General features: G+C 47.4%; 1 protein-coding gene across 3 annotated transcripts in view; it reads right to left on the minus strand.

Annotated features, from left to right (window-relative positions):
- Nucleotides 1–8,088, minus strand: part of MDM1 (Mdm1 nuclear protein) — a 53,873-nt gene extending 45,785 nt beyond the window's left edge. For 2 of the 3 annotated variants that reach the window (XM_040409616.1, XM_040409600.1), the window contains exons 1-2: nt 7,952–8,088; nt 1,452–1,548 (exon numbers count right to left, since the gene is read on the minus strand). In XM_040409616.1, the coding sequence (XP_040265550.1) occupies nt 1,452–1,548; nt 7,952–7,969 (115 nt within the window). In that variant the 5' untranslated portion in view covers nt 7,970–8,088. The remainder of the gene's footprint in view (nt 1–1,451; nt 1,549–7,951) is intronic. The other variant, XM_040409610.1, reaches the window with a different exon arrangement.
- Between the last annotated feature and the right edge of the window lie 5,280 nt (nt 8,089–13,368).

Here is a 13,368-nt window from a genome sequence, read left to right on the forward strand (position 1 = left end):
GGGGGACCTTGCGAGCCCTGCAGGATTTTAATCCATTGCGGTGTAATGTGTTTCCAATGGTTTTCTTGGTGACTGTGGTCCCTGCTAATTTGAGGTCATTAACTAACTCCTCCCGTGTAGTTCTAGGATGCTTTTTCACCTTTCTCAGAACCATTGACACCCCACGAGGTGAGATCTTGCGTGGAGCCCCAGAGCGAGGTCGATTGATGGTCATTTTGTGCTCCTTCCGTTTTCGAACAATCGCACCAACAGTTGTCACCTTCTCTCCCAGCTTCTTGCTAATGGTTTTGTAGCCCATTCCAGCCTTGTGCAGGTCTACAATTTTGTCTCTGACATCCTTGGACAACTCTTTGGTCTTTCCCATGTTGGAGAGTTTGGAGTCTGCTTGATTGATTGATTCTGTGGACAGGTGTCTTTTATACAGGTGACTAGTTAAGACAGGTGTCCTTAATGAGGGTGACTGATTGAGTAGAAGTGTCTAACCACTCTGTGGGAGCCAGAACTCTTAATGGTTGGTAGGGGTTCAAATACTTATTTCACTCAATGAAATGCAAATCAGTTGCTATCTTTTATTTAAAGTTATTTTTTCGATTTTCCTTTTGATGTGCTATCTGCCACTGTTACAATAAACCTACCATTGAAATGATACTGTTCTGAGACTTTTCATTTCTTTGTCATTGGACAAACTTACAAAATCAGTGAGGGGTCAAATAATTATTTCCGCCACTGTAATTAGCAGCAGCACTTGTTTACAGTCTCCATTACCACAGCCCCACATTACCACAGTCTGTCCTGTCCGTCCTCTGTACTTTATGTCTCCGCATGAATTCCCTCCCCACAGAGATTCAGCTGAAGATCTTATCATCTGTATTCAGGATCATCATCCCTGACAAGTAGGGCTAAGAGGACGCTGAGGATGCTTTTTACCTCAGTGTTCTTGTGTGATTAGGACAGGTTTTGTGTGTACTAATAGGACGACCGCCATTTTATTTCTTTTAACAATTGCCCCGTAGACAAAAAGAGCCATTATAATGAAAAGTGTTTGGGAATATATTTATAATAAAGTAATATTAAAGTATTTTAATTTTCTTAATTCCCGAAGAACCCCTTTAATGTTGTTAAAGGGAGTCTGTAGCTGACATATCACTTTATAGCACAGTTGCCCAACATAAAAATAATACCTTTTTTGTGTCTGTCCCACGTCCAGAAGCTGAAAAAAATACTTTACATAGATATGCAAATTAGGTCCCACAAGTGCCCTGGCCCCTCTTCAATGTGCCCACATAACCGCTCCCCTCGCAGTCCTCTGACCCACCCTCCTCCTCTGGCTTGGGGATTTCTCGGGAGCCCCGGTCACCACCAGGCCTGCACCTGCGCACTGCTTTGCCAAGTATAGGCAGAGGCACCGATCTTAACATTTGGGAGGCTGTTCACTGACTACAGTTTCTCACCAAGATCAGCAGAAGGAAGGCCGGCCCATGTAGACATCGGCATCTGATCTGCATCATAGGATCTCCACTTGAAATTCCTGTCATATTCCGATAAACTCTACATTACAACAAAAAAAAAGAAAACTAAGGTTATTAATGAAAGTAAGATCCACTGGTCACATTTTAAAAAACTGAGCATCCAAATCTGTACAGTTCACTTTTTACCTGCGATATGTTAGGATATGTTCACTAGGGATATGAGAAATGGGAGTCAGGTACCCCATTCTCAGGGATGCTCAACCTGCGGCCCTCCAGCTGTTGCAAAACTACAGCTCCCAGCATGCTCTTATAGCTTTAGGCTGTCCAGGCATGCTGGGAGTTGTAGTTTTGCAACAGCTGGAGGCTGCAGGTTGAGCATCCCAATGGATGTACAGTAGATCCCAGAAGTCAGCCATCAACTGTTACCCAAAGAATGTGTCGGCAGAAAAGAACCATTTGGCCCATCTAGTCTGCCCAATATACTGAATACTATGAATAGCCCCTGGCCCTATCTTATATGAAGGATGGCCTTATGCCTATCCTAGTATATTTTTTTTTAACCGCCTCCGGACCGCCTAACGCAGATTCGCGTTCCGGAGGCGGCAGCCCTGCGCAGAGTCACGCATATATGCGTCATCTCGCGCGAGCCGAGATTTCCTGTGAACGCGCGCACACAGGCGCGCGCGCTCACAGGAACGGAAGGTAAGAGAGTGGATCTCCAGCCTGCCAGCGGCGATCGTTCGCTGGCAGGCTGGAGATGTGATTTTTTTAACCCCTAACAGGTATATTAGACGCTGTTTTGATAACAGCGTCTAATATACCTGCTACCTGGTCCTCTGGTGGTCCCCTTTGTTTGGATCGACCACCAGAGGACACAGGTAGCTCAGTAATATGTTGCACCAAGCACCACTACACTACACCCCCCCCCCTGTCACTTATTAACCCCTTATTCACCCTTGATCACCCTTGATCACCCCTGATCACCCCATATAGACTCCCTGATCACCCCCCTGTCATTGATTACCCCCCTGTCATTGATCACCCCCCTGTAAAGCTCCATTCAGATGTCTGCATGATTTTTACGGATCCACTGATAGATGGATCGGATCCGCAAAACGCATACGGACGTCTGAATGGAGCCTTACAGGGGCGTGATCAATGACTGTGGTGATCACCCCATATAGACTCCCTGATCACCCCCCTGTCATTGATTACACCCCTGTCATTGATCACCCCCCTGTAAAGCTCCATTCAGATGTCCGCATGATTTTTACGGATCCACTGATAGATGGATCGGATCCGCAAAACGCATAAGGACGTCTGAATGGAGCCTTACAGGGGCGTGATAAATGACTGTGGTGATCACCCCATATAGACTCCCTGATCACCCCCCTGTCATTGATTACACCCCTGTCATTGATCACCCCCCTGTAAAGCTCCATTCAGATGTCCGCATGATTTTTACGGATCCACTGATAGATGGATCGGATCCGCAAAACGCATACGGACGTCTGAATGGAGCCTTACAGGGGCGTGATCAATGACTGTGGTGATCACCCCATATAGACTCCCTGATCACCCCCCTGTCATTGATTACCCCCCTGTCATTGATCACCCCCCTGTAAAGCTCCATTCAGATGTCCGCATGATTTTTACGGATCCACAAAACGCATACGGACGTCTGAATGGAGCCTTACAGGGGCATGATCAATGACTGTGGTGATCACCCCATATAGACTCCCTGATCACCCCCCTGTCATTGATTACACCCCTGTCATTGATCACCCCCCTGTAAAGCTCCATTCAGATGTCCGCATGATTTTTACGGATCCACTGATAGATGGATCGGATCCGCAAAACGCATACGGACGTCTGAATGGAGCCTTACAGGGGCGTGATCAATGACTGTGGTGATCACCCCATATAGACTCCCTGATCACCCCCCTGTCATTGATTACACCCCTGTCATTGATCACCCCCCTGTAAAGCTCCATTCAGATGTCCGCATGATTTTTACGGATCCACTGATAGATGGATCGGATCCGCAAAACACATACGGACATCTGAATGGAGCCTTATAGGGGGGTGATCAATGACAGGGGGGTGATCACCCCATATAGATTCCCTGATCACCCCCCTGTCATTGATCACCCCCCTGTCATTGATCACCCCCCTGTAAGGCTCCATTCAGACATTTTTTTGGCCCAAGTTAGTGGAAATTATTATTTTTTTCTTACAAAGTCTCATATTCCACTAACTTGTGTCAAAAAATTTAATCTCACATGAACTCACCATACCCCTCACGGAATCCAAATGCGTAAAAATTTTTAGACATTTATATTCCAGACTTCTTCTCACGCTTTAGGGCCCCTAGAATGCCAGGGCAGTATAAATACCCCACATGTGACCACATTTCGGAAAGAAGACACCCCCAGGTATTCCGTGAGAGGCATATTGAGTCCATGAAAGATTGAATTTTTTGTCCCAAGTTAGCGGAAAGGGAGACTTTGTGAGAAAAAAATAAATAAAATCAATTTCCGCTAACTTGTGCCAAAAAATAAAAATTTCTATGAACTCGCCATGCCCCTCATTGAATACCTTGGGGTGTCTTCTTTCCAAAATGGGGTCACATGTGGGGTATTTATACTGCCCTGGCATTTTAGGGGCCCTAAAGCGTGAGAAGAAGTCTGGGATCCAAATGTCTAAAAATGCCCTCATAAAAGGAATGTGGGCCCCTTTGCGCATCTAGGCTGCAAAAAAGTGTCACACATCTGGTATCGCCGTACTCAGGAGAAGTTGGGCAATGTGTTTTGGGGTGTCATTTTACATATACCCATGCTGGGTGAGATAAATATCTTGGTCAAATGCCAACTTTGTATAAAAAAATGGGAAAAGTTGTCTTTTGCCGAGATATTTCTCTCACCCAGCATGAGTATATGTAAAAAGACACCCCAAAACACATTGCCCAACTTCTCCTGAATACGGCGATACCACATGTGTGACACTTTTTTGCAGCCTAGGTGGGCAAAGGGGCCCACATTCCAAAGAGCACCTTTAGGATTTCACAGGTTATTTACCTACTTACCACACATTAGGGCCCCTGGAAAATGCCAGGGCAGTATAACTTCCCCACAAGCGACCCCATTTTGGAAAGAAGACACCCCAAGGTATTCCGTGAGGGGCATGGCGAGTTCCTAGAATTTTATATTTTTTGTCACAAGTTAGTGGAAAATGATGATTTTTTTATTTTTTTTTCCCTTACAAAGTCTCATATTCCACTAACTTGTGACAAAAAATAAAAACTTTCATGAACTCACTATGCCCATCACGAAATACCTTGGGGTGTCTTCTTTCCAAAATGGGGTCACTTGTGGGGTAGTTATACTGCCCTGGCATTCTAGGGGCCCAAATGTGTGGTAAGAAGTTTGAAATCAAAATGTGTAAAAAATGACCGGTGAAATCCGAAAGGTGTTCTTTGGAATATGGGCCCCTTTGCCCACCTAGGCTGCAAAAAAGTGTCACACATCTGGTATCTCCGTATTCAGGAGAAGTTGGGGAATGTGTTTTGGGGTGTCATTTTACATATACCCATGCTGGGTGAGAGAAATATCTTGGCAAAAGACAACTTTTCCCATTTTTTTTATACAAAGTTGTCTTTTGCCAAGATATTTCTCTCACCCAGCATGGGTATATGTAAAATGACACCCCAAAACACATTCCCCAACTTCTCCTGAGTACGGAGATACCAGATGTGTGACACTTTTTTGCAGCCTAGGTGGGCAAAGGGGCCCACATTCCAAAGAGCACCTTTCGAATTTCACCGGCCATTTTTTACAGAATTTGATTTCAAACTCCTTACCACACATTTGGGCCCCTAGAATGCCAGGGCAGTATAACTACCCCACCAGTGACCCCATTTTGGAAAGAAGACACCCCAAGGTATTCGCTGATGGGCATAATTTAAAATCTTTAAATTTCGATTAATAACAAAAAAAGGAAAAATGTCAGCAGCAATGAAATTCCACCAAATGAAAGCTCTATTAGTGAGAAGTAAAGGAGGTAAAATTCATTTGGGTGGTAAGTTGCATGACCGAGCAATAAACGGTGAAAGTAGTGTAGGTCAGAAGTGTAAAAAGTGGCCTGGTCTTTCAGGGTGTTTAAGCTATGGTGGCTGAGGTGGTTAAAGAGGACCGGTCACCTTTCCTGACATTCCTGTGTTAATAGCTTCATGCATTCCCCATGTAATAACAATTCTGGAGCATCTGTTCTTATGTCTCTATGTTGTGCCGTTCCTTTATTATATCTACTAGAAGTTATGAATGAATTGCTAGCAGTCTGCAGTAAGGGTACTAAACAGTTGGTGGTGTTCCCGCACAGTCTGACACTGGCAGCACTAACTGGATATTATTAGACTGTGCAGGGACATGCCCCAACTGGTAACACCGATCTGGACCTTCATGGCAGACTGCTAATAATTCCTTCACAACTTCTAGCAGCAAAAATAAAGGACAGTCATAAGAATAGATGCTGCAGAATTGTTATTACATGGGGAATGCAAGAAGTTACTACAATTAAGATGTTAGGAGAGGGGACAGGTCCTCTGTAAAGGGAACCTGTCACCATGGAAATGCAATGTAAGCTACAGGCAGCAGGTTATAGAGCGGGAGGAGCTGAGCAGACTGGGATAAGAGTCAGTAAGGGCTCTTTCACACTTGCGTTGTCCGGATCCGGCATGTACTCCACTTGCCGGAATTACACGCCGGATCCGGAAAAACGCAAGTGTACTGAAAGCATTTGAAGACGGAACCGTCTTCAAAATGCTTTCAGTGTTACTATGGCACCCAGGACGCTATTAAAGTCCTGGTTGCCATAGTAGGAGCGGGGAGCGGTATACTTACAGTCCGTGCGGCTCCCGGGGCGCTCCAGAATGACGTCAGAGCGCCCCATGCGCATGGATGACGTGTCCAATGCGATCACATGATCCATGCGCTTGGGGCGCCCTGACGTCACTCTGGAGCGCCCGGGGAGCCGCACGGACGGTAAGTATGCTGCTCCCCCGCTCCCCGCTACACTTTACCATGGCTGCCAGGACTTTAGCGTCTCGGCAGCCATGGTAACCATTCAGAAAAAGCTAAATGTCGGCTCCGGCAATGCGCCGAAACGACGTTTAGCTTAAGGCCGGATCCGGATCAATGCCTTTCAATGGGCATTAATTCCGGATCCGGCATTGCGGCAAGTGTTCCAGATTTTTGGCCAGAGCAAAAAGCGCAGCATGCTGCGGTATTTTCTCCGGCCAAAAAACGTTCCGTTCCGGAACTGAAGACATCCTGATGCATCCTGAACGGATTTCACTCCATTCAGAATGCATGGGGATAATCCTGGTCAGGATTCTTCCGGCATAGAGCCCCGACGACGGAACTCTATGCCGGAAGACAAGAACGCAAGTGTGAAAGAGCCCTAAAACGTATAATTTATACATTTCACTCTCTGCTCTTTCAGAGCTTAGGAGTCATGTGGGACGCCTCAACAATGACTGACAGGCTTTTCTCTGTGACTGTGCAAACAGTTGCAGCTGTCAATCACTGATTAGGACCGCCCACATGACTCCTAAGCTCAGAAGGAGAAGAGATTTAAATGACTACACTACAAGTTTTACTGAATCTTTTCCCATAAAATGATATATCAGTCTGCTCAGCTCCTCCTGCTCTATAACATGCTGCAGGCAGATTGCATTGCATTTCGTGGCGACAGGTTCCCTTTAAACATGGGGGGCCTATGCATGACATATGGCATACTGCAGGGCATAGGTCAGAGATTTATGTTTGACGAATAAACTGCCATATTTTTCTTTGTACAAGGCAAACCTAAATGCAAAATGTGCAGTGAGCAGAGCCTTGGACTGGCCTTACATTCTATCATTTTCCTTGATTTCCGACCACATGTAGCAATAATCAAGCAGTAATCACTATACATAAGTTTACCAGTAGAAGCAAAAAGTCACACACCGATGGGGTGGTTCCAAAAACGTAATTGATTTCCTTTACCCATGGAACAAGATCAAAATTGTGATGCGATTTGGCTCGGCTCCTGCCACTGTCTGATGTGCAACCCCAGACCGGAAAAATTCCGGCGAGATTTTCCGTTTCTATGTAAGTTTACGCTAATCACTGCCGCTCTAATTGACATTAACATGACACGTTAGAAGAACTTGTGGTGATCCCGACGCCCCCCCTCAGCCCCAATGATCAGGTAAGATTCTGCACTGGCAATCAGAACAATCAGATTGCATGTCTGATCTTTGCAAGATGCTAAAGTGCACTCTGTGGTCCTAGTTTATATGGCAGGATCTTACAGCAGACATGCATTTCTTCTTTCCACTACGTCCTACAATCAGTCACAAGGTGGACACAGCTCAATACTGTCCAAATAAGACACAAATGAAACGATAGGCAATGCAGAGGTGGCGTCACACACAGCAGCACCTTGAATCTGACCGGCATCTTCCGTCCTTCGTACCCCCGGAGCTTCTTCACCGCTGGAGCTGCGGTCCTCGGTGTCAGTGAGCTGTAAACACTACCCGTTACCTAGGTAAAGCCCAGTCCGCGTCCAGCTGTCTCTGCGCCTGCGCAATGGTAACGGCTCTGGGCGCAGCGGCCAATCAGAATGCGTCTTCCGGCTTCCTCTCAGAGTCTGTTGTCGCAGCTCTCTGAGGGGATTAGTGTGTGGTGACTGAGGCGGGCTGTCCAGTCTCCTGCTGTAAATAATGGCTGGCACAAGCCCGGGGACACGTGTAATCCTCTGTGGTGTAGTCTGCCTCATTACTACTGAGAGAACTGTAGTGCACACCTGGTGTCTGTCTGAGAAGATAGTAACAGGAGACCTATAGGCCATTACATATCTTTCCACAACCATGTAAAGCAGTTATTACATGGTACATGTCAGTGGCACTGGCCGTGTAGATGTTTATGCACGCAGATGTAGCAGAGCTACTTACAGCAAAATGGCTGACTTTGTTGCCAGGCTGTTCGTCTCCATAAGCTGATAAATCGAATGCATCCAGTAATTAGACTTGTCTCTTCCTTTTTTCCCTGAAGACATTGAAATTAAACCTTTTAATGTTAAGACTACATCCTAAGCTGTTAGGGGACGTGTTTCCAGTAACAAGGAACAGAATTGCAAATACAGCTCTAGCAAACCATGTCCATGATAGGACCCATGTCCACCAACCTTTGTCCTATCTTTTTGAATATGTATTTTATTTTAAGAAAACATTAGTATCAGGCGCAGTGAGGAAAGGGTGCTCAGCGGCTGCTGGCTTCCTCACTGCACCTGCGCCGAATACTGAACGGCGCGAGATGGCTGCTTTCACACTTATGTTCGGAGCGGATCCGTCTGGTGTCTGCACAGACGGATCCGCTCCTATAATGCAGACGTTTGGATCTGTTCAGAAGTTAGTCATAACTTTCACACTATATTGTGTCAACTTCAAACGGATCCGTCCCCATTGACTTACATTGTAAGTCTGGACGGATCCGTTTGCCTCCGCACGGCCAGGCGGACACCTGAACGCTGCAAGCTGCGTTCAGGGGTCCGCCTGCTGAGCGAAACGGAGGCCAAGCGGAGCCAGACAGGCATTCTGAGCGGATCCGCATCCACTCAGAATGCATTGGGGCTGTACGGATGCGTTCGGGGCCGCTTGTGAGAGCCTTCAAACGGAGCTCACAAGCGGAACCCCGAACGCAAGTGTGAAAGTAGCCACTGCAGACACGGCCGGCGGGAGGAGAGCAGCGCTGCCCTGGCCCTGTCAATCAAGAGAAGAAGGGCGTGAAAAGAGGTGAGCAAACGCTTCTAGAGGCTAATTAGCATATTATAAAAGTACGTTTTTCTCAATAAAGGCTTCAGGCAGAGAGATGGCAGTAATATAGTTATGTTCAGCTGACATGAGCACATCGCTGTCAGCCAGCTTAATACCCATTTTTAAGGTGACAGAAACCCTTTAACCATGAAGGTATTTCTTCAGCCCTGTTCCAGAAGATTAAATGTTCCAGAAGATTAAGACCAAAATCCTTATTAGGCCGCTTCGTTTTCGATTCTTCTGATCCGATATAAAAAAGAAGATCTTTTATGTAGAGCATCCGTTGTGCTCATTTTGCATTCATTTGTGTCAGATCCATCATTTATGACAGGAAAAAAAACGGATTTCTGAAACCAGTTTCACACATAGGTCTTTAGGGCTCGTTCACATGAACGTATTTTGCGTTCCGCATACAGTTCGTATGCGGAACCATTCATTTCAATAGGTCCGCAAATAGGTTCCGTGGCCCCGCAAAAATTATGATTCCTGTCCTATTGTCCGTTTTGCGCACACAAGAATAGGCATTTCTGTAATGGGCCTCCTGTTCCGTTCGCAAATTGCGGAAGGCACACAGGCGGCATCCGTTATTTGTGGACCGCATGTTGTAGCTCTTGGCATTTTTTCAGATGTTTTCACATAACCTCTATAGAGAAAAACACCATGACAGTGATAATACACACTGGGGGGAATTTATCATGTCCCTTTATGCAAGTTTTCCTGTGTAAAAAAGTCACAAACACCGGGTTTGCTAGCTTTTAAACACCATTGTGCCTAAATCTAGTTGTTTCTACTCATCCTTTTTCACTTTCTGAAAGGTTTTCTGACCAAATTGATGACTGACATGTACGTTGGCTATGAGCTGGCCTAGATTTCGGTTTATGAGATAGAGGATACTGCTCATTCAAGACAAGGAGTTAAACTCCGGTCTTTGATAAATATTCCCCATTATGTGCAAAAAAAAAAAAAAAAATGCCACAAAAACCAAAGCAAAAAAAGTGCCAAAAAAAGAAAACCAAGCACTTAGGCCTCTTTCACACATGCGATACAGATTATCTCAGGATCTGTTTAGGAAAAAAACGATGGTTTCTTGTTAATATCATTGGGAGACACAGCACCATGGGTATATGCCCAGCTACCACTAGGAGGCGACACTAGATTTTAAAAAAGGTTGGCTCTGTCCAGGTGGGCTATACCCTCTTCACAGCCACTAGGCTATTCAGTTTTAGTCTAGTGTCCGTAGGAGGCAGACATGACCTGCTCTTTTTTCGCAGGTCTTGCTGCTTTTTATTATTATTATTTTATTTTTTTCCTTCTTCTGCAGGTCTCAACCTACTGCAGAATGGGGCTCCAACGTGGATTACCACTTTAGTTGTACCCCCTGCTGGTGTGTACTCAGGTACCATCGCCGGTCACCCAGTCCCTCATTATTGCATCCTCAGTGGATTTCCGGCATTCTCACGTAAATGTTGAGTCTGCCGAAGGGGTTACCCTGCGACACCCGAAGACGTCGGATGGTAAGTACTTTCCTCATCCCTGACCAAGGTGTCCCGGGTTAGTTCTCCTCTCGTGGCCAAGGGGTGGGTTCCACTTTAGTCGGGGGTCCTGATGGTCCTTTCCCTCCTTTCTTCCCTCCTAGGGTTCCTTCTCTCCTTCCTGGCCACCCCACTTCCTCCGCGGCCTTCCCCGCTCCCTCCTCGACCTATCCCGCTACTTTAGTCCCCGGCTTCTGCCGGGACTAGGCTGCTCTTTCCCCAGGCCCCAGGTGCTCCGTCTGCCTCGAACTGCCCCTCCCCGGGCGTCGCTTCTCCCCCTCTCCCTCCTTACCTAGTTGGCAGGCTTTCGCGATCTGCCCGCTGTTGGCACTCCATTGCCGACCACCTCATAAATCGAGGCCTGGTAGGCCACGCTCGTCCCGCCCCCTCCTAGGTTTCCCGGGATTTCTCAATGGCCTCTGGCAGGGGCTACCCTATCCTTTTATCCTGGCCAAGCGCTGGCTTTCTTTTGGGGGGGGCGGAACCCCCCTCTGCCTGGAAGAAGAAGATGCCATCTCTCCTGCAACCTTCCTGGTCTCCTCTGCAGCTGCTGCAGCTCCTCTTCGGGACATAGCACCTGAGGTCTGGTAGGACAGCCCCTGGCTGGCGTTGTTTTCCTTTTCCAAGCTCCCCCTCAGCCCTCTGCCTCCCCTTGGGGTCGCCACGTAATTACTTGCGCCCATTGCGCTAAAGGCTTGCCACGCGGTCAGCCTGTCCCTATTTGTGCGAGGCCCTCTCTTGACGCCCTGACTTATCCTCTTGTGTCAGTCTCTCCTGAATGGGCCTCTTCCCTGTCCCAAGCCGTAGAGAATCCTGTCCGACTCTCCCAATCTATGGCAGAGTCGCTGCACCGATTGCCTGCCCACATTGTGGCCACCTCTGCCCTCCCAGGTATAGGTCCCGCTGACGACCTCGGGTTGTCACAACTATCCCCCTCGGGTCACTCCCAAGACAGGTCTGAAGCTGGTGACAAATCCTTCCCTGCCATTCCATCCGCTGCCCAGGGGACACCTCTGCTCCGATTCTCTCTGAAACAGAGCATCAGGCGGTCTTCCACCATACAGATTCTCTCTGGGTGGTTAAAGACAAATGTCCACTGAGGAATCTCTCCTATCCAGGGTTGGTATCTCCTCTAATGGACTTTCGGATGGCACTCCCCTGGCTGCACACAGGTAAGTCAGCCCGCCTTCCCCTTAATGTGGTGGTGGTGGGGGGGGGGGGGGGGGGGGGTACTTGTACCACTGCCAAATGCTGTACCAGCACTGCAGCTATTTCACTGTACCAGGGGCTATATTCAACACACCCTCCTAGTCGGAGAGTGTTCCCGCCAGACGCTGTAGCCAAAACAGCCATTCTGGTGCTGGCGTGCAAAACGCAACCATATATACAGAGGGAGCCCTGGTTCACCAAAGTGAGTGCCTGTTGCCATTACAGTACACTATGCAGCCTTATTCTCCCCCTCCAGGCGAGGTATAGAGGCTGTCTTCAATTGCCGTAGCTATTGCACCTGTTTGGTTCTAGTGTGCATCGAGCAGCCAAATTACTCCCTTCATAGGTAGAGTACCTGTACCATGTCCAGATGCTGTAGTCATTACACCTGTCTGGTTCTATTGTGCTCCATCTCCAGAGGCTGTAGCCATTACACGTGCCTGGTTCTAGTGTGCACCAAGCAGCCACATTGCTCCCTTTAGAGGTAGAGTACCTGTACCATCTCCAGACGCTGTAGCCATTACACCTGTCTGGTTCTATGATGCACCATGCAGCCCTATTTCTCCCTTACCAGGCGAAGTATAGATACCATCTTGTAACGTGGTAGCCATTGCACCTCTCTGGTTCTAGTGCGCACCAATCAGGCATCGCTTCCCTCTTAAGTGGAGTTCCTGTACCATCTCCAGATGATGTACCCATTACACCTATCTGGTTTTAAGTCTGCACTACACAGCCGTATTTCTCCCTTATTGGTAGAGTACCTGTACCGTCTACAAATACTGTAGCATTTCAAGATACTGTAGCTATGTTCCACTCTCATTATACTGAGCACCATACAGCCTCATTACTCCTATGATAGGCGGAGTATTTGTAGTATCTGCAAGAGCCATGCCCTATTGGTACAATCTGTGGCCCCTACGGCTCCTGCATTACTGGGTGTTTCCCTCCTTTCCCTGGCTCTGATCTGTGATAGGCAATCATGTGGCCCCCCTTTCCCACGGAGTGATGTTTCCATCTCCTGATGCTGTACTCATCACTCTTTTCTGCTTCTAGCATGCATATGCATACCTGGTATCCATTTGTTTTCCCCCCTTCCTGGGCGGAGTAGAGTTGCAATTGTTAGATCCAGTATATGGCTGGCCTAGTCAGATCTGACACCAGGTGCAGTTCCTCCTGAACCAGGCCCTCTGAGTTCACTAAGTCTTCTCATTGCCTCTGTACTAGGAATGATTTTTACTTCATTGCCTGACACACTATTTAAAAAGACTTCCCAGTCCTGTTATGCACCAGACAACTACTCCCC

This window comes from Bufo bufo, chromosome 1 (assembly GCF_905171765.1).
Source record: "Bufo bufo chromosome 1, aBufBuf1.1, whole genome shotgun sequence".
Taxonomy (NCBI): Eukaryota; Metazoa; Chordata; class Amphibia; order Anura; family Bufonidae; genus Bufo; species Bufo bufo.